The sequence below is a fragment of the Crotalus tigris genome, unplaced genomic scaffold, assembly GCF_016545835.1.
Source record: "Crotalus tigris isolate CLP2741 ecotype Arizona unplaced genomic scaffold, ASM1654583v1 scf7180000020065.321141, whole genome shotgun sequence".
In the NCBI taxonomy this organism is placed as follows: Eukaryota; Metazoa; Chordata; class Lepidosauria; order Squamata; family Viperidae; genus Crotalus; species Crotalus tigris.
Window position 1 is genome coordinate 162,889 of NW_024097843.1, and position 23,878 is coordinate 186,766.

Below are 23,878 nucleotides of genomic sequence, written 5' to 3' on the forward strand. Positions count from 1 at the left end.
GGAATCAGTGATATAAAGGCTCTTTTCCAAGAAGGAGGCACTTGTGTACCCAACATAATACTATTAAAAAGTTCCTTTAGAGGCTCCATCATTTGTTCAGATAAAGTCTTATAATACCTCGAAGTCAATCCATCTGTTCACGGAGATTTTCCAACCTTTAACTGCTTAATAGCTAAACCAATTTCCTCCACAGTAATTAATCTATTCATCCTATTTTGTTGTTCCTCTGAAAGTTTAGGAAAATGCACAGATTGTAAGTATTTGTCTATATCCACACCCTTTATGTTATCACTTGAATATAATTTTGTATAAAAATCTAAAAAACTCTTTTGGATCAAATTTTGCTGAAAAACCTCAGTACCTTTATATTTTACTTTCTCTATAATTCTAGCTTTCTGTTTCTTTCATAACTGATAAGCCAACCACCTCCCAGGCTTATTCGCATTACAGAAAGTATTATGTCTCATGTACGACAGATTAGTAGCCACCTGATCTGCCATCAACATATTAAATTGTTCCTTAAGCATCTTTATAGATACCTTTAAATTATTGTCAGTTGGATTAAGAACAAACTCTTGTTCTTTTAATTTAATCTCTTCTTCTATTTCTCTACGTCTTTTTAACCCCTTTTCCCTAAAAACCTTATTCAATTGAATCAAAATTCCCCTCATATATGCCTTACTGGCATCCCAAACCATGGACATCGATGTTCCCTTATTCATGTTTATAGCAAAAAAGTCCTTTAAATGCTCTTTACATTTTTGTACAAACTCTTCCCGAGTAAACAAATTCTCATTCAATCTCCAGGGTCTTCTATTCCCATCTTCCAAATGTAATTCCATCCACACCGGACTGTGATCTGACAAAGTTCTGGGAAAAATTTTCACCTTCCTCACTCTAGAAAGAAGGTCACTAGTAATCAAGAAAAAGTCAATTCTTGAGAATGATTGATGTCTATCCGAATAAAAAGTGAAATCTCTATCACTTGTATTTGTTTCTCGCCAAATATCAATAAGCTCCAATTCTTCTTTCAAATCAAAAAAAGTTTTAGGTAACCTAGTTTGGGTAAAAGTTTTAGAAGAGCTCCTTTTATCTATAGTTGAATCTAGAACCCCATTCCAGTCACCCATCAAGATTACAGATTTATAATCCAACTGGGACATCTTCCCATGCAAAAACTTATAAAATTGTTTCTGTTGCTGATTAGGAGCATATAATCCAACAATAAGAATTTTTTTACCTTGTAATGATAATTCCACAAAAAGATATCTTCCTTCAGAGTCAGTCTCAATTAATTTAGATGGAAAATTTTTCTTCACGTAAATTACCACTCCCCCTTTTTTCCCTGGAGCTGGAGCAATGAAATATGAACCCAAACGAGGATTCATCAAAAGTTTGGAGTCCTTTAAAGTTATATGAGTCTCTTGCAGACATATCAAATCATTGTTGTGTTGTTTCAAATAATGGAAAACCTTTCTTCGTTTCTGTGGCACATTTAAGCCATTAACATTCCAGGTCAGGAGCCTGGCCATCTCCACCGGCTTGGAGCCTCTGGAGCATGGCCTGCAGATTCACTATCGAAGATCTTTTGGGTCTTGCCCCTCCCACAGGCTCTGTAATAACCATGCCTTCAATTTATCTCCACTCTTCTGCTGCTGCTCTTTTTCTTTACGTTTATGGGAAGCTCGTGTCATCCTTTGTTCTTTTATCTCAAAATTCTGTACAGCTTGTTCCATAACCATCATTGATGAGGCTCCTGCCATAACAGGCTCTTCCATTATCCTTGTTTGTGGGGGTGAAGATGATCTTGCCTTTAAAATAGAATGATAAAAATCTCTTGCCTTCAGAACTGTAGTTAATCTATGACGTATCCCCTCATAATTCACTATTATTCCTCTTGGAATCTCCCATCTAAACTGGATTTGACGATGCTTTAACTCATCAGACAGAAAAGCAAAGTCTTTTCTGCCTCTTAAAATTTTGGGAGGTATTTCTTTTAAAATTATCACATCTTGATCTGCAATTTGAAACTTTTGTTTGTAAAAAGCCTGTATAATTTCATTACGAGTAAATCTTCTAGAAAAGTAGACGTCTCTTGGTAAGTTTCTCTGTCTAGCAACCCGTGAGTTGACTCTAAAAAATTTTTCTATCTCATTCCCGATTATTTCAGGCCTCCAGCCCAGATTAAGAGCGATATCTTTCACAATAAGCATCTTTAAGTCCTCCTGAGGATTCTCTCTCAGCCCCCTGATACGCAATGCATACTCCATCTCTCTATATTGTGACATGATTTGTTCATCCTGTGTGATTTCTATCTTATTCTCTACCTCCTCCATCCTAAATTCCATTCTTGTTGCATTTTCAGTAATCTCCTCGATTCTGTCGTCAATCCTCTCTATGTGCAGAGCAAGGCCCTGGAAGGCAAAAAGTATGTCTTCTCTAATTTGCTTATTTTTTGTCTCCAATAGTTCTTCTGTAACAGCCCTCTCTGCAATTATAAGATCTTTTACTTCCTCCTTAATATCCAAAGCATGCTTTTTTAAAGCTTCTTGTAAATCTTTAAGAGAAATTGCAGGAGGAGGATAGGGTGGAGGTGATTTTGGTTTCTGGGAAACAGGCTGGGTCATTGGGGAAGAGATAGTAGCTTTAGGAGGAGGAGGCAGATGTTTTGAAGCCATTTTCATTAAGTTCTAAGAAGAAAGATTCTTGTTTAAAAAAAAAAGGAAAAGAAAAAATCACAGTTCTTTTAAATATTCCTTAAAAAAGAAAAAAGATTACAGAGAAAAAAGAAAGAACAAGAAATAAAAAGACAAATTCTTGCTTCTATATTTAAAGCATTAGTCTGTATCCGGATTTTAACTTTGTAATGCAGATCAAACAAGAAAGACAATAGCCATTTTGCCTTTCACTTTCCCTTTCTTCAAAAGGGAAAGTAAACAAAAAAAAGAGGGGGAAGATGCTTACAGGAGTTAAAGTCACAATAAATCTTAAATCCACTTTCTCCTGGTCTGCTCCGTCTGTATTTGAATACTCACAAGCCTCCAAAAAAAGCAGATGTGGGAGCGGCGCCTTGCTTCATCCCAGAACTTCAGGACAAAGACGTCCTGGAGTGCGGAGTTGGCTCAGGCTCCGAGGGAGCTCTACCCTCCGATCCCTGAAATTATGGGGATCCAGGGGAGCTCTTACCTCTACCTGAGCAGCTCTTCTCTTCCCTTTCTCCCAGGGAAGAGATTCAAGCCACAGGACAGCTGATTGTAAAAGTCCTGCGGCTTTTACACAACCCAGGAACAGGCTGCTTTGTGAAAAGTAGCCATCGTAGCTGCTTGATCCACAGGAAGTCCTTTAATTCTAATTTTTAAAGTAAACTGATAATCTAGTGTGGAGCAGAGAGCAGCGTGGTGGCCTAGTGGTAAAAATGGTCGCCTCCCACTTGGAAGGTTGAGAGTTCAATCCTAGGTAGCAGCAGATGTTTCTCTTTCAGGGTGCAAAGAGAAAGTATCTGCTGCAAACTCCATGCAGGTGTCAAGAAGGGAATTCGGCCAATAAACGCTCAGCTCTGTTCAGTCACCTGTTTCTATCCCAAATTAAGGGATTATAAGGTCATAAAGAGAGAAAAAATCTAGTGTGGAGCAGATGGAATAACAGAGAGAACACAATATGGTTGATAAGATATTCATTTATCATTTAGTTATTTTATAATAATAAAAATAGTCAGTGAAACTCAGGCTGAAGAAGGAAGGAATAAATCTGCATGCGGATTTTTCTTTTTCAGAAATTACATCAATAGAAGGAAAAAGCCAAGAAAATAAGCCACAATCCACAAGTCAATACAGAAAGAGAATTCAAACAGGGTTTACAGATCATAAAAACAAATTTATTTGGGAAAAAGTTAAATAGGAAAAGTTTAAACCAAAATGATTACAATGATCTGCTTAAGAGAAGGGTGTATTTTTTCAACAATCAGTGGTGAATGAACTATAAATATGGTCATAGAACTAGAATGCAAGAATAATTTAACTGAATAAGATCTAAATGCAAAATTAAATCCAACTTTTTTCTGCATGTGAGAAACAGGGAACCTGTGATACTGGGATCATAAAACAAACAAACAAATAAATGGAAGCTCTAAAACAAACCAGTCACAAATAAGCTAGTCACAGAAGTCAGGGAGGCTTGCTCTATTATCTCAAAAGAATCCAGAAAAAAAATATCCCAATCAAACATGCATATATGATTTGCCTATGATATTTTGTAGCGTCACCTGTTCTACTTAGGTGATTCCCACAAAATCCATTATATAATATAGATAAACAAGAGCAAATGTACTGATAAAGCTACTAGGGATTTTTGATGTAATGCAGAGCACAAATGTAGCTCCAAATAAAGGCCTGATATTAAAATTTACCATAATTGGGTCCTTTCTAAAATATACATCCTATTAAGGATATTTGACAATTGTTCTTTTAACTGTCTCATTAAATGCCTTGCTTGAGAGAATGCAAGCAAGAAAAGCAGCTGCCAATAAGTCATCTCTCTGTACATTGCCCTCAGGATTGAGCAAGCAAATGGGTATTAACAGTGAGCAAGTAGGGTATATAAAAATGGGGACTCTACTATGGACTTCCTACCCAAGAATCCTTCCATATTCTACAGCTCACACATTTAGAAGTCTCTTTAGGTAAGAGGAAATCCTCCATTACACCTACCTGTTCCTGAAGGAAGAGGTCATTTGCTATGTGCACAATCCGATCCACATGAATTATACCCCCAATGCTGTTCACATCTATTTCTGACAATAGGGTCAGTACAAGGATGGCCTCCACTAATAACTGTCTGTATTCGGGCTGGGGTACATGGTTCAGCACTGATTCCACATGGACAGCAAACTTAATTTCACAAGGAGTCATCTATTAAGAAAATATGATATTGGTAGGAAAAAGGGGAAAAGAGAATAAGATTAACAAGAATGGCATCACTGAAACTTCTAAAATAATGTTTAAATGTCAGTGATACTAGAATTGCATTTGAAAGTACCTTAGATTCCAGGAAGCAGACAAGCCGGTTGGCATAGATGATCTGCATCCCATATACTCTAAGCATAATTCCAATTTTAGCAAAAACCTAAGGATATACAGTATGTGGTGCTTTTCATGTTGAATAGGTACCATATATGTATATGTGAACAGAAAGAGATACAAACACTATCTTTTTTGAGAAGAAGAAACCTGGGAAAGTATGGCATTCATAGAGCACAGATTTGTATACAGCTGCAACTTTCATTCTTGCAGATTTCACTTACTTTAGATAGTGTGAGGGCTATATATAAGTCTCCTGCAGTCTCAGGGTAATTGAGAACTGGGTTTATATTAGGATGTGTTCTACAAAAATTTCTGCAAGTGACTCTATTGCATCATCTCTTATACAAAAAGACACCAGGGGAAGGGCTATGATGAATCAGTAAAATTTATTTTGGAGCATTTCCATAAAAAAACACAAATACTTAAAAAAAGAACTAAAATTAGTTTGTGATGTATATTTATATTTATAGGGAGAGGAGAAAGGAGAAACAACCTCAAAATCAAATACATGGAGCGTATTGCCAGAATACTGTCAGAACACAACCATCTCATCACTGCAAGCAAAACCAAGCAATCTCATTTGTGTCAGAAAAATATGGAAATTTCACATGGAATCATTTAGGCTAAGGAGTTCTTGGACTTACTAGGTTTGATTCCTGTTACAGAACAAAATTGAATTCTGTCAAGTTCTGACAGGCCTATTAAACTGATTCCAGGATTTTCAAATCTTCTCACACAATTATATTACCAAGACAAGAAAGATGCCAAAGCGCAACACTGTTTTTAGTTCTTTTTTTTTTTGCAAGTGTACAAATAAACTAGCACCCTGGTATATAATAGCTGGAAATTACTTTTGCCCCTTGGTGGATTCCTGCTCCATCTAAAGTATGATTGGTTGAAAAGAAACAGGCATAGAGTGTACCTTATGTACATTGCTACTCTATTTAGGAAAGAGGCAACAGACATCAGTGGGTCAGGAAGGGTAGACAGATATACTTCTAGCAAGAAGCTGCTCACTTCTTTTTTTTTTTTTAAGTTAAAATGGAGTTACAAAAGAAAAAATACAGAAACCATTTAAAATTGTAAACAGTGACATTGCATTTGGACATTTTTTGAGCAGAGTCCTGTCTATTGCTTACAAGACAGGAGTAGTATGCCCAGGTATAATATTCATCTAGAAATACTTGGCACCTTCAAAAATATTTTTTAAAAGAAGTGGACCAGATTTCTTTCTTTCTTTCTTTTCTTTTTTTTGTGTGCTAGTATTGTGAGAAATTTGAGGGTTCTTTAACTCATACGATTGGTCTTTTCTAGCTATAGATTAGTTTTGATTTCAAATCATAAAGCATATTAAGATCATTTTGGAAATAAATATACTATTTAAAGATATAAGATAGTAAACTATATTTCTAACATACAGAATTTCTATTTTATGTAGAACTTTGGCTCTATTGAGCCTACAGCTTGACAAAGTGGATAATCTAATATAAATGGAAGGATACCTATTTCTCTGACACTAAGGAAGTGATTCAGGATAACAGACAGTTATATTTTTTTAAAGCCTTTACCTTCTGAAAATAATTAGATGAAGCAATGTTTCCACATAAGCTTAAGGATTAAGTTAATTCTGTATTGATTCTAAATGGATACTACTGGATCTTCTTTTTTTCTTTAATTTTTTTCCTTTTTTGTATATTCATTATATATAGTATATTTTCACTGTCACAATATACATAGATTCTTCCTTATTGTCCATCCATTGCTATGTTTTCCCCTTTCCCTTGATATTATAATGGTTTGTATTTTACTAGTATTTTACTAGCATTAAAAATGCTTCTATTAATGTGGAATAATAAACAATCACTAGAATAATGATGTGTGTGCATAATTACTGGAATAATGCTGTGTTAGTAGTATGTGACTAACCTAATGTGCATTGCACTTGGATACAATCTATGTAGCAAACTCCATTGTATACCCATGAGAAATGAACCTAATGTATTACAATGTGTATTACAATGTGTATTCCTTTGTTCCTGAGAAAGGGAAAGTATAAAACTGAAGTCTGAACCCGCCCTTGGGGTTCAGAATTGCTGTTGCTACTGCTTCTGAACCTGTGCAATAAATCTCTCTGCTAAAACCCTCTGGAATTTGTAAGTCCTTCCGTTTTCCACAAGACTATGACCCTAGACAACAACCAACTTTCCATTTTTCTTGCTAAAAACTAAGCAAATAAATATCATCGCTAAAATTAGCATTTGCCACGAAGCCATAATTAAGAACCCTTGGCAAGAACTGAGCTGCTCAAAGCATACAGCTGGCAATGGATTCTCCTCCCTGCCTCTTTTTTCCCCTTCTCCTCAGTAAGTAGCAGGCAAAGGAAAGAAACTCAATTTTTTTCCAAGGGCAGAAAACACAGCAGTAGTAAAAATAGAAAATGCCAAATTATTGTGGATGAAATGCACTGCAAGTTTTTTATATCTTACTAAATAAAATAAAATGTTAATACATTTTAGTTTTATGACATAACCTTAAGAAAAAAAATTGCTTCATATCTATGTGTAACTATTGTTGCACCTGTGTGGAGATAAATCTATCTAAAATAATATGACTAGGGTTGGATTCTAAGGTTTAATTTATTTATTCACAACTTACTAGTTTCTGCTCAAGAATCAACTGAATAATTCAAAAAAGAGAGATGGTTCTTTAGGTACATTGAGTGCTAACCTTAAAAAATTACCATGCTATTGTTTCAAGAGACAGTTGTCATCAATCAATGTGCTTGGAACCAATCATTTTTTTTTCACTTGCCCTCCTAATCCTAAATAGGTAAATAATGGACTGAGTAAGATTCAGAGACACACACTTTTCAATATTAGCAAACCTTGCTATTAACTGCAAGCACCAATACTATTAGGTATTATTTCATTTTATCTCATGCTATACTAGGCTTCCTTGTACCATAGTCTCTATAATAAAATGAAAATTTCTCTTACCTCCCTTGTGGTTGAAGATGGAAGGACATACCCATCAATGGACAGTCCATGACACTACAAAAACAACACTGCTTTACTATAAAAAAATATAAACCAACTATAAATAAACAAATTAATTACAGGAATTTGTTAAGATGGAGGTTGATTTACGTTCTTTCTAGTATTAGTTAATATCACCAACAAATTTAACACTGATTTAGTATAACTTTCAAAGAAAACATTTTCATATCAGACTAGAAGGTGGGCATGGGCATCTCAATTCAGTTTTTTTCGGAAAAGAGCTTGCCATAAATTCTTCTGGAATGTTTCTTGGATTTCTTAGCTTAGCCTACAGCCTTTGGGTTTTTTGGTGGTCTGTAATCCAAGTGCTAATAAGATTGGATCCTTTTGGGGAGGGGGAGGGAGTCAATCAAATTTAGCTAAGTGCTAGTATCTGATGTAACTAGAGCATTGAATCTGGAATTCTCCATGAAAAGCATAGTTTTTGAAACACAAAACCAGCTTCTCTCTTTTTGTCACATTTTGTCTATAAAACAAATTTTACTTGCTCTTTATGGCACTAAGAGTATTAAGAAGTTGATATTTTGCACGAATAATAAAATCATGATAATTTTAGTGGAATTATTTTTTATAAAAAATTAGCAAGCACCAAATATTTTAGAACAGAAAGGGTAACCAGAATAAACAGGAGTATTTTCAGTTAATTCTGCTAAATATGCAATTTTACCCTGAGAAGTTTGTCAAACAAACACGTCATTTCATTTGTTTCATTAAGTTCTCATTAAGACATCTGTCATTTTTACTGCTTAACTTTTATTAAATACAGCCTCCACAAGAAAAAAAGAGAGACTCTCTTTAATTACTATCAAAATGGAGAAAGCTCATCTACAATTAAACTGCAAACTTATATTGGAAAAGATTTATGAGGCTACTGCAGAAATATGTGCTACAATGAAAGAGTTTACTACAGAATTAAGATCCAGAAGTCTCACATCAAACCTTCAAACTGATCTCCAGACTACATCTGACCATTCTATAAATCAAAACATATTAGAAGAGGAAACAACTGAGATAAAAGAGGAATCTATTTTATCTTATAAAAATTCCATCTACAACTTTGAGGATCAGAAGAATCAAAGATTGAGACTGGAATCTTTAAAGCAACAAAGCTTTGAGGATGAGAGAAATAGCTGCCTAATGCAGAAGATGGACTCCTATCATTTCAAAGGGCACTACAAGCAAAGAGAGATCTACTGGCAGAAAGGGAAGCTTGGTTATGGAAACCTGCCTGGCACAGAAAAAAAGCCAGAATAAGACTGAAAAGAGAAATTTAAAATTGTGTAATGGATTAAAAGGCAATGTTGATGTATGGACAGTTTTAAGGATTAAGATTCAGAGTTAGAAGTAAGAAAAAAAAATAGGAGGGTGATTATTAGAACAGATGTCTTAAATAGATTAAGAATGTACTTTTTGGAATAATAGATTTATTTTCATGAAAATCATTATGTATTGGAATGGAAAAAACATTGGCTTTTTAGATTTGGATTGTTTCAATAATTAATTGAATGTTTTAAATTAGTAAGATGATGTTTTTGTATGATAACTTAGATGTGATAAGGCATGATAATCAATTGGATGAAATTTGAATTTTGTTTAATGAATTGAAATGAGTTAAGGCTTAATATTATTTTGTTATGTTAAAGAGATTGATCGATTGATGGATTATATATGTATAGGGTAGATTAATATTTTATCTTAATTATGATATGTATTGTGTAGTGGAAGAAGAAATGAATGAGACTTGTGATAAAATGAGGGATATGAAAAATTAAGAATTAGAATATATTTGAATGGGAAACCTGAATTGATAATTTGTTGATTTAAAGTTAAAATTGATTATGGCAATTGTAAACTTACAAAGTTTTAAAACAGGTTTAGCAGTTATAGAAATTTAAATTAGAAATGGAACATTTTAAATGTACTATGCTATTTGAGGGAAATAGAGAGGGTACATTGATTGTATTGAGTTGAGTTATTTATATATGGTTTTATTATTGATTGTTTGATTACCCAAACACCACGGTGTGTCCTGAGTACTTTTGTTTAAGAATTAAAAAACTAATAAAAGGTGTTTTTTTTTTAAAAAAAAGACATCTGTCATTTTAAGGAGCTTATTGCTGTCAAATGGTTCTCCATTATACTGTGTATTTTGCCTCTCCTCCATTTATTGTAAAAAGGGGAAAGTTTTGACTCTTAACTTTTTACATTTAACCTTACTTTGCATTTTTTGAATGATCAAGATTTTTTTTAAATGTGTGAAAGTGTTAGGGATCAAAATAACTCTGGTGAAAGCAATTTAAAATTGTGATTTGGTATACCTACAAATGCTTGAATGAGTTCTATCTAATTCAAACAAGGATGTACCATAGATTTAAAAAAAAAACTCAAAAGGAAAAAAATATTCTGAAAATATTTTCAGAAAATATATATTTTCTATTTTAATGAACACTGAATTTTTAAATAAAAAATCAAGTATCCTTATTTTATTCATAACTACTTGAAAACACATTTCAAAATATTTCAATATAATAAGTTTAGCCAGAAATTTCACTGACTGTTTTAAGGTTTTTTAAACCAAGTAGCTAGATTCCAAATGTAACAATGCACATTAAATTCACATGGCAGTATTATCAAGCAACATTGTTCTGCCTTCTGGCTTTTTCCAATTACCTTCTGAAGAATCTTCCACACTTTCTGATAGAAACCCACAGGGACTCTATTAATGGCACCATCAAGCCGTCTCCTGCGAAGCCACTGCCCTTGTCGGTCACCCCAGCTAATAAAGTGTCCAACTGACCCAGTTAGGGATGATGTACTAGTAGGAGAAGATGGGCTACTGCATCTCTGTAGAAAAGACAAAATTAATCCCGTAAGGCAACAGAAACACCAATTTCTCAGAAACACCTCTCTGATGCCCCAAAGAAAGAATGCTTGTAGAAGCCATTCCTGTCCTCATATCTTCAGTGCATGCCCAGCCTATTTTCTCTTGTTAATGCAATCTTTTTTTTTTCATATGCCTTTCTTTTTTAAAATCTGTCAAGAATTTCTTGAACATTTGTTGGCAACGTTGAATGAGGAGCTATGTCCACAATATAGATCTAATATTTATAGCCCCATCAAGCTAGATAATGAGATTGCTGGTTATATGAAAAGACATGGACATTTTATTAAAACCACCATAACTCCCCCCCCCAGCCTCATTCAGAAACCTGAAAACCAATGTGGCTGATATAATTACAGTAATAGCAGATGTGCTCATGTAAGCTAACATTTCAAAGCTAACATAGCTTTATTAACTGTATATAAATTAGCAAAATTAAACTGTACTTTATTTAAAATATTTAAACAGCTCACATACTTTAATTAGTTATGAGAATGTGACGGTTAAGAACAAAACATCTATTCTGACCAGTGACTAACATCCTTGTATTTCAAAGGTCTATCTGTTACCCTATTCTATACTATGCATTTATTGAAATGGACAATCAGCACAAAAATGGAGAAGTTAATTATTTAAAATGCTTTTTTCCATAACCTATTTTTGGGGATTATTGTGCTATTCCGCCACCTATTGCTTTGCATGAGCAGAATAAAGTGTGCCTCACCAAGGATAATAAAGGACTGAGGCTTATTTATTTCTTAGATTTATATCCTGCTTTTACTTTGTCTAACTCTAGACAGCATACATAATGCTCCCTTCAACTATTTCCCCCACAACAATGTGAGGTAGGTTGGACAAAAAGAAAAAAGTTGGTTTCTGTGCCTAAGAAAAGGCCACGGGTGGGCAATTAATTTTTCCAAGGGTTCACAAGAGGAACTGGGATTGTTATGGAAGGCCAAACCAATATCTCCTAATTGTGGTCCCCCCACTCACCCTAAGGCCACACTTCAACTGAGGTGGCTGTAGGTGCCAGAGCCTGGATCCCCTCACATGATGAACACTGCCACCTCCACAGTCTGCGCCAGGAGAGGGATGAGCATTGCCAGGTACAGAAAAGCACTTTCTCTCCTTGCCCTCCTGAGACCGCCAGCTGACTGAAGGAGTGCACAGCGACTGCACAGAGCCGGACTCAACTTGACTTCTTCTCTCACCCCCTGTAGCATGCTTATTTATGTTTGATTTCTGATTTCCAATTGACCACACACTGGACATGGATAGCCAAAGGGTTGGATGAGGTCCAGGTGCCGTAAAATGCTCAATTCTGCATATTGAATGCAAAATTGAAATAAAACATTTATTAATTTCTACAATCTCCCCTTTACTGAATCGGGAGAGATTCTTTTGTGAGGTAATTTATACCTCAGTTGCCATTCCTAAGTTAAGTTTTGATGAGCTTCCAATAATGAAGCAATTATATCATGATAAACATATATCAGCACATTAATTACAAAATATTACATTCATTTAACTAGATACAATATTGATTATAAATGTATATATTTTTTGTATTATGTATGCTAAACTAAGGTCTTCAGGCATTTTATGAAGAACTCTGGCCCGCTGGAGAATACAATTTCTAAGGATACATTCTTTAGGTGCTGTGCTACACCAACTAGCCTTACTTAGCTTAGACCAATGTTTTTCAACCTCAGCAACTTTAAGCAGTGTGTACTTCAACTCCCAGAATTCCCCAGCCAGCTCACAACAATATAAATCAACAATATTTTTCAAAATGTTTCACAGAATTTGTAATGGCAGAAAGAAAAAAGAAGTTTGGTTTCCATTGTTAGAATTTGCATTACATCTCAGATCTCAGTTAAGGACCTTTTAGAGCGGCCGCATTTGACACAGCATATTTTTCTAGATTTTCTTTAAGATACCATCCATGCTTCAGGAGCAAACAAAAGAAGCATTTTTGATAGTTGTGTCAAATTTATTATAAAATTTGACACAACTATCAAATTTTATTATTATGAAATCTCCTCCTGGAAGTGATAGAAGAGTAGTTTGCTTTACTTAAAAATTCTTCTCCACTTCAGTCCCCTCCAAATGTTTTGGATTGAAATCTTTATCATTATCAGACAGCATAGCCATTGGCCATGCTGGGATATGGATGATGGGCATGGTAATCCAATACATCTTGATGGCACTGTGTTGGAGAAGATTAGAGTAAAATTAGGATTAAGACAGGTCGATCAGTTTCAGTTCTTTGTTTCTTTAATATATATAATGATAATTTATTGAATATTTAAAATACAATTGAAATAAGTACAAAAGAATCATTTCAACCGATAAAACATTATTCTAGATACACAGTAAAATCCTTAATGCAATTCTATTAAATGATTTTAAACATTGCCAGTGAAAATAATCAAGCTGATGAGACAGAACTCCTGAGTATTTGGAAGTTGTAGGAAAAGGCATATTGGATAAATGTCACATACTAAAATGTTCTTATACAACTATTACAGATATGGATCTTCATACATAAAATCATAATTTTAAGAAGCAAAAACTTCTAAATTCACTTCAAGTAAAGGCAGAATGATCACTTAGACAACTTTTAGTATATTTTGGAAATGAAAATAAAATCTTCTTTATTTAGTTTAATATTCAGCCCACCTTTCCTCCAAGAATTCAAGATGATATATAGTAAATGATTTTCTCCTCCACAGATGTTAACCTTGAGAAAATCTGATAGCTCAAGCTCAAAGTCTCATGACCAATTTTACACTATCCCATACGGTGACTGTTATCAGAGTACCTGGATATGGACTATACCATCAGGTATTAAATAGTCAACCATAAAGTAAACTTCTTGATAGGTTTACTACAATATGCAAAATGTCAGAACATATATGTTAACTATATCATTTATAAGGAATCAAAATAAAGGTTTTGATAGTATTATCTGGCATCTCCAGTAGCATTTGAAAACTCTTGCATCAGAGCCTGGACAGATGCTGCCAATCAATGGGTTACACTGGGCTAGATAGAACAATGAATAATTTGCAGATGTTGCAACTATCTCATCTCTGCACACTTCCTCAGAAATATAAAAATATCCTATGAAAAACCTCATGCTTTGCAAGGCTGATTTATTCTGATGTATAGTGTTATGCTTTGAGAATTGAATTACTGATCTATGTTAATTCTATTTAAACCTAGATCAGAGAAGAAGGAAACAAATCTATCCCCAACCCACTAAAATCATTTGAATGATATATGCCAGGGGTGTCAAATTGCTGGCCCGCAGGCCGGATGCATCATGCTGAAACCGTGCCCACCCCATTGCCAGCAATGGAAAAAAGTCACAATATGTCGCGACACGTCACGTGATGTTATGAGTGTGACACCCCTGATATATGCTGTCAGATATAAATAGTCCTTGAAGTACAACCATTCGCTTAACAATGTTTTGAAATAATGGCAGTGTCAGACTAGCTAAAGCCTGCTCCCTGAATGACCCTTGACTCCATAGGTGTTAGAGAAAAGGTACTTTTACTAGAGATGCTGAGTGCAGCATGAGCTAGGCAAGCTCTAAAGAAAAACTGTACGAAAAGCATATATTGAAAGCAAGTCCCTATGTCCAAAACCCTCCCCTGTGAGAGTAGTCCAGTCAGGCTCTGTTCCAATGTTTTGGGAACCTGGTGTCTTAGACGCTGCTGTAAATTCCTTTCCCGGAGCCGGCATCCTTGGAGGCAGGAAGATGGCTTGGTTTGACACCGCTGGTTCCTGTTATTGTCCATAGTCCCTCAAATTCCCACAACATTCTTTCATACTTCCAGCACTCTTCCCCTCCAAATGCTCCCTCCCCCTTGGTTATGGCAGTTGCTAGTGAACGTCAAAGAAAGCAAAGATAGGCATCTGACAGGCAGCCTCAGAAAGGGTGCTTTACAACCTGTAAAGTACTTCCAACCAGTGGAAAACATCACGCCAACTCTTTTGCCACTCACATGAAAGTGCTCTAGGTGCTAGGAACCTGTTCATACTTAAAACTGCCTGCTAAGTGCCCCATGATCACATGATCACTATTTGCAATCTTCTCTGCTGTCTTCCCCAGAAAGTTAATGGGGAAACCAGCAGAGAATGTGGCAAGCCACTACCACCTGCTGAAAAGATTCCCTCTTGTGTCTGGGAACTAGCTCAAAGAGCTGCCTGTCCATGGATTTTAGCTCCTCAGGGATCTGCTCCCCAGGCATGGAGGGATAGGGACCAGGTCCAGGGCTGTGGCAGGTTTCCACATATTAGTGGGTCTTGTAGCCTGCATCGGGTCTCCCAAGGACTCCCCCAACCCATGAGGCACTCCTGCACTCTGCTTAACATCTTATGCAACTACTTAATGACCACAACTGGTAGTCCTGGGGTTGCAGTCGTTGAGCAAAGCAGTTTTGTTGAGGACTATGTACACTGAAAAAGCTATTCAGCAGAGCCGACACCGAGACACCTTATGTGCCAGCACTGAAGCAATTATAGCCCTAAGTACTGGGATTTTTTTGTTTGTACCTAAAATTGCTAAAATTCTTCTACTAATAAATCATTGCAAATCAATGTTTCAATCTAGGTGAAAGCCTATTCCAATACAATTTCTTTTCTGATGGAAAGGAAGGAATTGGGAAAGAAAAATAAAGTATTCTTCTCTCATATCAGTAGAATTTCAGATTGACCCAGACTGACCATTCACACTGGATTTATTATTATGTAATTTGGCATTACGAAATGTAATAATAGTTATATTAAATCACATTTTAAAAGGATTATATACATATTTTGGGTTTAGACCTCTGAGATTGCCCTTGTGCTCATGGAATTAGGTATTATAATAGTTTCTGATTCTTATTTGATTTTAGTATTTAGATAATTGCATCTTTGTATGTGGAAAGAGATTATGTCAATTTATCCCTGTGCCAAATGTGAAAATATTTTTTATTTAATTAATAGAAACTCATTTTCTACTGTTTAATTTTATAAGCACGTGGCAAATTATGAGTTCACATAATGAATCATTTTAATAAAAAAATAAATTTTAATAAAATAAATTTAGATTATATATTCTGGGATTCATTTCTCTGATAGCATTACAACCAATATTACTAATTAAAGAAAGTGTACAGATTAATAGGGAGCATAAACTGTTACTTTATACAATTTTGTCCCTTTTCTAGCTTTTGTTACTGGAAAATCTACATGCCCTGTAATTCCAATCACATGATGTATATAATACATCATAAAAGCTTAATTTGTAATTAATAATTTGTATGACTTTCACTGTAAAGAAAAACATTACAATATCTTGAGAAATTAAGGCCAGTTGATCTTAGCTATGTGCCTCTCCATAGTAAGGGAAAAGAGAGATTTTAAGTTTCTGAATGATAGATTACCATAGACCTGGATGAATACATGCTGCTGGATGTGGAATGGCCCCCATAGAAGAACTATAAAACAGAAATACAAAACATATTAAAATAATCAGTAGGTAAAATCAACAAAATATGGATAAAATAAGTATGCGTTAAAAAAGAATAAAACTCAAAACGCTCATTTCTCCCTTTGCTAATGTCTGCTAAATGGTTACATTACTGTACTTTCAGTAGTATTAGAGAAAACTGAATATTTTCATTGTGCCTGAATGAAAATATATTCTATTCTGTTTGACATACTTCTGGAATTTGTGTCCAATACTGTTACTGAGAATATTGATGTACGAAATAATGAATGAAATCCACAAACTTTAAAATATGAAGCAAATTTGCAATAAAGATCAAAATCTTGGCCTATACCAAGAAGATGCATGCAAATGCAATGTCAAAGACCAGATTACTGCAAAAATTGAAGTTAATGGATCACTTTGCTGAAAATGCAAGGGTTAAATAAAATTATTCGTGTGTGTCTGTGTGTGTGTGTGTGTGTGTGGTGTTGTTTTATCCATGTTGTAAATCATATGAATCTTCTAGGAGTGCAACAATATAAAAAAGTAAATCATTTCTGAGAAGCCGCTTTCTCTTCTTTCTCTGCAAATACCAATTCAGTACATCTTTTTTCATGAATTTTAAATTCACAGAACCACAGAGAGGAATTCATTTGCTCCATATTTTAACTCTAGTTTTGCATGTTCTCCTTGCTGAGGTTCTAAGCTACTCATTGCTAAATGCAAAATGGAAAGACTAGATTCCTGAAGAGAGATTTGAGAAAGTCTATCAAACTGGCATAGAAGTTGATTCCAAATCTAAAATACTATTTCTAATTTTTGGAAAAAAGGCCAGGACACAAATATATTAACAAACCACCAATTTGCTGCAAAGCAGTGGTATCTGCATTCAGGAAATGGGAGGGTCAAACAGATGAAAGCAGAATCACAATTGCCCCTTTTCTATATCATTCTGGCAAAGGCAGCAATTGCTTCATAGGGTCTGTTCTGGCTTTCGAAGGCTGTGATTAGATAAGTATGAGTTCCATCCTTAAAAATCCGGTTTTGGGATTTGGGGGGGCATCCCATGGTGAACGATGAAAGAAGCACTATGTATTCTTTAAAGACTAAAGCTTATATAAATTTAAAGCAAAAGATATATTCACTATATAAGTTTTCACCATTCTTCCCTAAGTCATTATTTATTATTATTAAAATTTATATATCACTCGACTCCCAATAACCTGGGAAGTACACAAGTAAAAATTCTTTTAAAATGAAGATAAATCTAAGTAAAACGTCAAAATTCTAAACTTGGATCTGTTGTACTCCTGTTAAGTGTCCTGACTTTCAGAAAGTCATTCTTTTACAACCACCCCATCCCACTAATCAGTTTATACTGTAATCCAATAATACCTGTAATGGAAGACTTCTAATGAAAATTATTTCACAGTAAACAGTTAATATACTCACATTACAGAGAAGTGGAATATACATGTATGGCCACATACATTTTGAGATTTTTTTTTTAAAAAAGAGCATTACGTAAACATCTGGTAATAGTGTTATAGGAAAAATAATTCCTAATCATGATTAGGTTCAGGTAAATCATTTCTAAATAATTGGACTTGTATGTAGGAAAAAATATCCTCAACTCATAGTGGCCATTCAAAGTTATAACTTCACTGAAAAAAGTTACTTATGACTGCTTTTCACGCTTATGACTGTTGCAGCATCTCCATGGTCATGTGATCAAAATCTAGATGCTTGGCAATTGGTTCATACTTTTGATGATTGCAGAGTCCTGGGGTCATGTGACCACCTTTTGCAACTTTCTGACAAGAAAAGACAATGGGGAAGCCAGATTCAATCATGCTACTAATTTAATAGCTGCAGTGATTCACTTAACTGCTGTGGCAAGAAAGATTGTAAAATGGGGCAAAACTCACTTAACAACTATACTTATCAATTTTTGATAAGCTCAGTTGTGGCTTAGTTGTGGTTGTAAGCTTAGGACTACCTTTAGTTCAAAGACAGAATATGCCAAGAAATGTCAGATTCAATTCTTGAAGTTCTCTGGGTAAGACTGGTTAGACCTTGTTTGAAATCTGCCAGTCAGTGTAGATAATACTATTGAGCAAGATAGCCCCAAAGACAACTTTCTTTATTCCCTTGGTGGGGGTATGTCTAATAATTGAGACAGCGGTTCTAAACAGTGTAAAAAAAAAGTTGTTAAATCGTATTTATTTCCACTATCACTTTCCGGTCGGGAAAGAAATAGTAAAAAGATATAGCAAATACAGAAACTTCAAGAGCTCTGGGTGGCTGAATCTCTACTTCTCAAAGAGTCAAAAGACAAAAGGAATTCTTGATAGTCCTGGCTTGTTAATTGGCCCTAAATCATACACGTTTTTCTAGTCATCTTTACCCTTTTCATATTGAAATGTGCAAACATAGTGAAATGGCACTGAGAAAATTGCTACTATAGAATGATAAGTGCTGCTATGCTACAGTAACAAATTACAAAAATATTATAGATTCAAGAAAACAGCCTTGAATTAGTGAATCTGGAAACAGTCTGTAGCCCACATAAGCAGAGCAAGCCCATAAAAGCTTCAAATTACACATGTGCCTCATAATCATGTATTAGTAATTTTACTAATAATTTTTAATATTTTATCACATGCATCTGCAAATGCAGTTGAGCGATACCACAGAACAGCATGCAGATTTAACAGCCTCATGTGCATAGAGAGATGATGGTTCATTTCACCTGTTCATTACTACTTAGTCTCCTATGTTTCTAGAAAAAGGGGAAAAAACCATTGTCAATAGTTATATTAATAATGGTATAAACATTAAATAGTCTATAATTATGAATAAGGGTAGTACAATAAGTGCAACCTGCAAGTTACAAATATCATTTCAGAGATATCACAAGTATTTTTCTTTTACAAAGTGTTTGTAAAATAATGATAAAGGGTAAACTTCCCTTTTTCAGTTGCTCATGCAATATTAAGCATTGCTCCAGAAAGCCCATCAGCCTGAAGAGACTGTGATCAACAGTGGCATTCTTATATCATCATTATCACTATTTCAATTTTTCATACACTCATTTAACAAGTCTTTGGGTAAATAAATTTGGCCTAGTGATTAAGGTACCAGCCTAGAAACCAGAAAACTGTTGAAAGCTGGCTGGGTGACTGTTGGCCAGTCACTTTCTCTCAAATTCACTTCACAGGGTTGTTGTGGTGGGGGAAATAGGAAGAGGAAAGAGCATGAGGTATGTTCACCCCTTTGAGTTATTTATAAAAATAATAAACATGGGATATAATAATAAATTAAAATATATAAAAAATAATGACATATGACAATGTTGGTGTAGTTCCAAATCCCTGGTGGATGCAGAAACTAATATACAATCCTGGGCACCCAGGAAAGATATATACAAAAATTAAGAAGTGCTTAGGTCAAAGTTACTGATGGGTTGTAGCCACCATAAAGTAATAGTTTTCTGTCTTAAGATGCTTAAAGAGAGCCGTGGTGGTGCAGTGGTTTAGAATGCAGTATTTGCAGGCTAATGCTGCCCAAAGCCCTGGAGTGTCAATCCTGACTGGCTGAAGGTTGACTCAGCCTTCCATCCTTCCAAGGTCGGTAAAATGAGGACCCAGATTATTGGCAATATGCCAACTCTGTAAACAGCTTAGAGAGGGCTGTAAAGCACCATGAAGCTGTACATAAGTCTAAGTGGTATTGCTCTTGCCTAAAGCTAAGCAAAAAGGAAACGTGTGTTCACCTGCTTCATCTCACTCTTCAGCCTCGTAATGCCACTTCTTTCTGTCTTTGTTGCTCCAGTGTGACCTACTTCATGGATAGATATAGCAGGGCTGGATGTAGAAGAATCAAGGGGACGCACTGAGGATGGAGAAGAAAAGGGAAAGATACCAAAAAACTCTTCAAATACACAAAAGAGGATTTTTAAAATAAGAAAATAAGAATGCTACACATATATGTATGTGTGTGTGTGTGTATATATATATATGTGCATATATTACTGCTCCTTTCGACTCCAAATTCTTTTCCACTGAGAATATGATGAAGGAGATTTTTCATATCAAAGGGACTCAGATTCATTAAACTTTCAGAGGCTTCTTCACCTGTAGGGGGAAAAAATAAGACCCTAAATTTCAAGGGCAAGTAAAATGAATGAAAACATATTCTCAAGAGCATTCATTTTGCAGGGATAAAGTTATTGCTCAGCTTAGTAAAAGTATGATGAACATTGCAGTCAGTTCCTTATCATGTAAAAATAAATAGCTAGTGCAATTGTTTTCAGGAAGATAATTTTAACATTTTTTCTCATTGTTATCCTACCTATAATTCCATCATCAAAAAATATCATGTTGTGCCCATAAAATAAAGTACTACTTTTCCCCCTCCCCTGGCTCAAACCTATATCTCAAAAGAGTATTTCACTTTTGACACCTAGAGCTTAGCCTTTTATTTAGCTACAGTGAGGAAAAAATTATTTGATCCTCTGCTGATTTTGTACTTTGCCCACTGACAACAAAATTATCAGTCTATAATTTTAATGGTAGCTTTATTTTAATAGTGACAGAATAACAACAAAAAAATCCAGAAGAACGCTTTTAAAAAAGTTATAAATGTATTTGCATTTTAATGAGTGAAATAAGTATTTGACCCCTTCACAAACATGACTTAGTACTTGGTGGCAAAACCCTTGTTGGCAATCACAGAGGTCAGATGTTTCTTGTAGTTGGCCACCAGATTTGCACACATCTCAGGAGGGATTCTGTCCCACTCCCCTTTGCAGATTCTCTCCAGGTCATTAAGGTTTTGAGGCCAACGTTTGGCAGCTCGAATCTTCAGCTCCCTCCACAGATTTTGTATGGGATTAAGGCCTAGAGACTGGCTAGGCCGCTCCAGGATCTTAATGTGCTTTTTCTTGAGCCACTCCTTTGTTGCCTTGGCCGTGTGTTTTGAGTCATCCATGACCTATTTTCAATGCCTTGGCTGAGGGAAGGAGGTTCTCACCCAAGATTTGATGTTACATGGCCCATCTATCGTTCTTTTGATGCAGTGAGGTTGTCCTGTCCCCTTAGCAGAAAAACACCTGAAAGCATAATATTTCCACCTCCATGTTTGACAGTGGAGATGGTGTTCTTGAGGTCACAGGCAGCATTCCTCCTTCTCCAAACACGGCAAGGTGAGTTGATGCCAAAGAGCTCAATTTTGGACTCATCCAACCACAACACTTTCACCCAGTTCTCCTCTAAATCATTCAGATGTTCACTGGCAAACTTCACACGGATCTGTACATGTGCTTTCTTGAGCAGGGGGAACTTGTGGGCGCTACAGGATTTCAGTCCTTCATGGCATAGTGTGTTGCCAATTGTTTTCTTGGTGACTATGGTCCCAGATGCCTTGAGATCATTGACAAGATCCTGCCATGTAGTTCTGGGCTGATTCCTCACCGTTCTCATGATCATTGAAACTGAGGTGAGATTGAAACATGAGGTGAGATCTTGCATGGACCCCAGACTGAGGGAGACTGACAGTTATTTTGTGTTTCTTCCATTTGGAAATAATCGCACCAACTGTTGTCACCTTCTCACCAAGCAATAGTCTTGTAGCCCATTCCAGGCTTGTGTAGGTCTACAATCTTGTCCCTGACATCCTTGGACAGCTCTTTGGTCTTGGCTATCATGGAGAGTTTGGAATCTGATTGACGATTGCTTCTGTGGACAGATGTCTTTTATACAGGTAACAAGCTGAGATTAGCTCAGCTCGTTACCAGTATAAAAGACATCTGGGAGCCAAAAATCTTGCTGATTGATAGGGGATTGAATACTTATTTTACTCATTAAAATGCAAATCAATTTATAACTTTTTTGAAATGCATTTTTCTGGATTTTTTTGTTTTTGTTCTGTCTCTCAGAATAAACCTACCATTAAAATTATAAACTGATCATTTCATTGTCAGTGGGCAAATGTACAAAATCAGCAGGGGATCAAATAATTTTTTCTCTCACTGTATATAACAAAATATTTCCTGTACTGAAGCTTTACTTGGACTATTTCTGAAAATGGAATTTGGAGCATATGGTATCAACCACAGAAATCCCAATGAAAACTATTTAACTTGACTGTTTTATTAGAAAATCTGTTGCAGTCTTGTCAAGCACATGAGAAGCTGTGAGATAGAGGGACAAGTAGCAAGCCAATGGATTTTTCTTTTTTTTTCCACAGTAAAATATGAGACATAGACACAACAGGTAGAATATCTTTCTTCAAACTGGTGCTCTCTTGTGTATGGATTACAAATTATTTCTAGTTATGCTTTGTTATCTGGGAATTAGAGAAGCTGTAGCTTGTGAAAAAGAACATCTGGTTGCAAAGATTCTGCAGGAAAAAATAATTGAGCTTGTAATCCTGTGCATGGTAAATCCTCTCTATGGTATATGAGGTCTTATCTCCTTGGAATTTCAATGCAATCCATTAATGCATTTAGTTGCAAACTCAACCTGATATTGAAAAAGAAGCCATATTATCCAGATGAAAGACTTTAAGTTCTGTAACAGTTATTATATAATTACTGGATTGTTTTTAATCTATGTAATAATTACATTAAGACCACTGCCTTTATTATAACTCTAGCCATTATATATCTGTGCTCCATGTTATACTAGGTCATTTATTTATTTGCTCAGAAAAATAACCACTATAAAGGCAAATATAAATCCAAGCAATAGAAACGTCAGATTTTATAACTTGCTTGAAATTATATTCTTTGAAGAAGGAACAGAGAAAATTAACAGGGGAAATTGTAATCACCATTGGGTCAAATGCTCAGAAGGCAAGAACAGGCAGTATCAAGGGATCCCAAAAATATCTTGTCAATTAACAGTGTAAGTTAACAAAAATAAAAAAATGAACTTCCGGTGAAGATGGCCAACTGAATAGATCCCTGAGGGGATTTTCCCAGGAATGTAGCTGCTTCAACTATTAACAGAAGGAATTAGCATTCTTTTAGTTTATATGGCTCTCCTGGGTTAGAGAAAGAATTATTTAGAATTATCCCTCAAGAGCCTCCAATAAAGCAACAGGTCTGCAAGTAGCTTCTGGAGCTGCGCTTTGAAGTAGGTTGTGTGCCTAAAGTTGGGGGTAGGGTTGCAATCAGTTCATGGTTGAAGAAGCAACAGTTTTGGAATTTATTTTTCAAACAGATAGCATGTTGTACATTTCATTTCTTAATTTTTAAGGACTATTAATCTTTATTAAGCTAAAAGATTTCTTTTTGAAGATCTGCGCCATTTTGGGGATTTCTTCTCGTTAAACAACAAGGAACACGGCTGCTTAGGCAAGCTAAACTAAG

The 23,878-nt window shown here is 35.3% G+C and overlaps 2 protein-coding genes across 15 annotated transcripts in view; one reads left to right on the top strand and one right to left on the bottom strand.

The window, feature by feature from the left end:
- The window catches only part of PPEF1 (protein phosphatase with EF-hand domain 1), a 112,114-nt gene extending 105,089 nt beyond the window's left edge, over window positions 1-7,025 (top strand). For all 3 annotated transcript variants that reach the window (XM_039365396.1, XM_039365395.1, XM_039365394.1), the window contains one exon: window positions 5,549-7,025. In XM_039365396.1, the coding sequence (XP_039221330.1) occupies window positions 5,549-5,725 (177 nt within the window). In that variant the 3' untranslated portion in view covers window positions 5,726-7,025. The remainder of the gene's footprint in view (window positions 1-5,548) is intronic.
- The window catches only part of LOC120318111 (phosphorylase b kinase regulatory subunit alpha, liver isoform-like), a 175,501-nt gene that overhangs the window by 74,221 nt on the left and 77,402 nt on the right, over window positions 1-23,878 (bottom strand). For 7 of the 12 annotated variants that reach the window (XR_005559414.1, XR_005559416.1, XR_005559413.1 and 4 more), the window contains 7 exons: window positions 20,538-20,639; window positions 20,279-20,397; window positions 19,256-19,285; window positions 16,457-16,510; window positions 10,805-10,978; window positions 8,075-8,128; window positions 4,707-4,907 (listed from right to left, as the gene is read on the bottom strand). Coding sequence is in view for 8 of the 12 variants with exons in the window: in XM_039365385.1 (XP_039221319.1) it covers window positions 4,707-4,907; window positions 8,075-8,128; window positions 10,805-10,978; window positions 16,457-16,510; window positions 19,256-19,285; window positions 20,279-20,397; window positions 20,538-20,639 (734 nt within the window). In the remaining 4 variants the exon portion in view is untranslated. The remainder of the gene's footprint in view (window positions 1-4,706; window positions 4,908-8,074; window positions 8,129-10,804; window positions 10,979-16,456; window positions 16,511-19,255; window positions 19,286-20,278; window positions 20,398-20,537; window positions 20,640-23,878) is intronic. The other 5 variants (XM_039365389.1, XM_039365386.1, XM_039365390.1 and 2 more) reach the window with 5 other exon arrangements.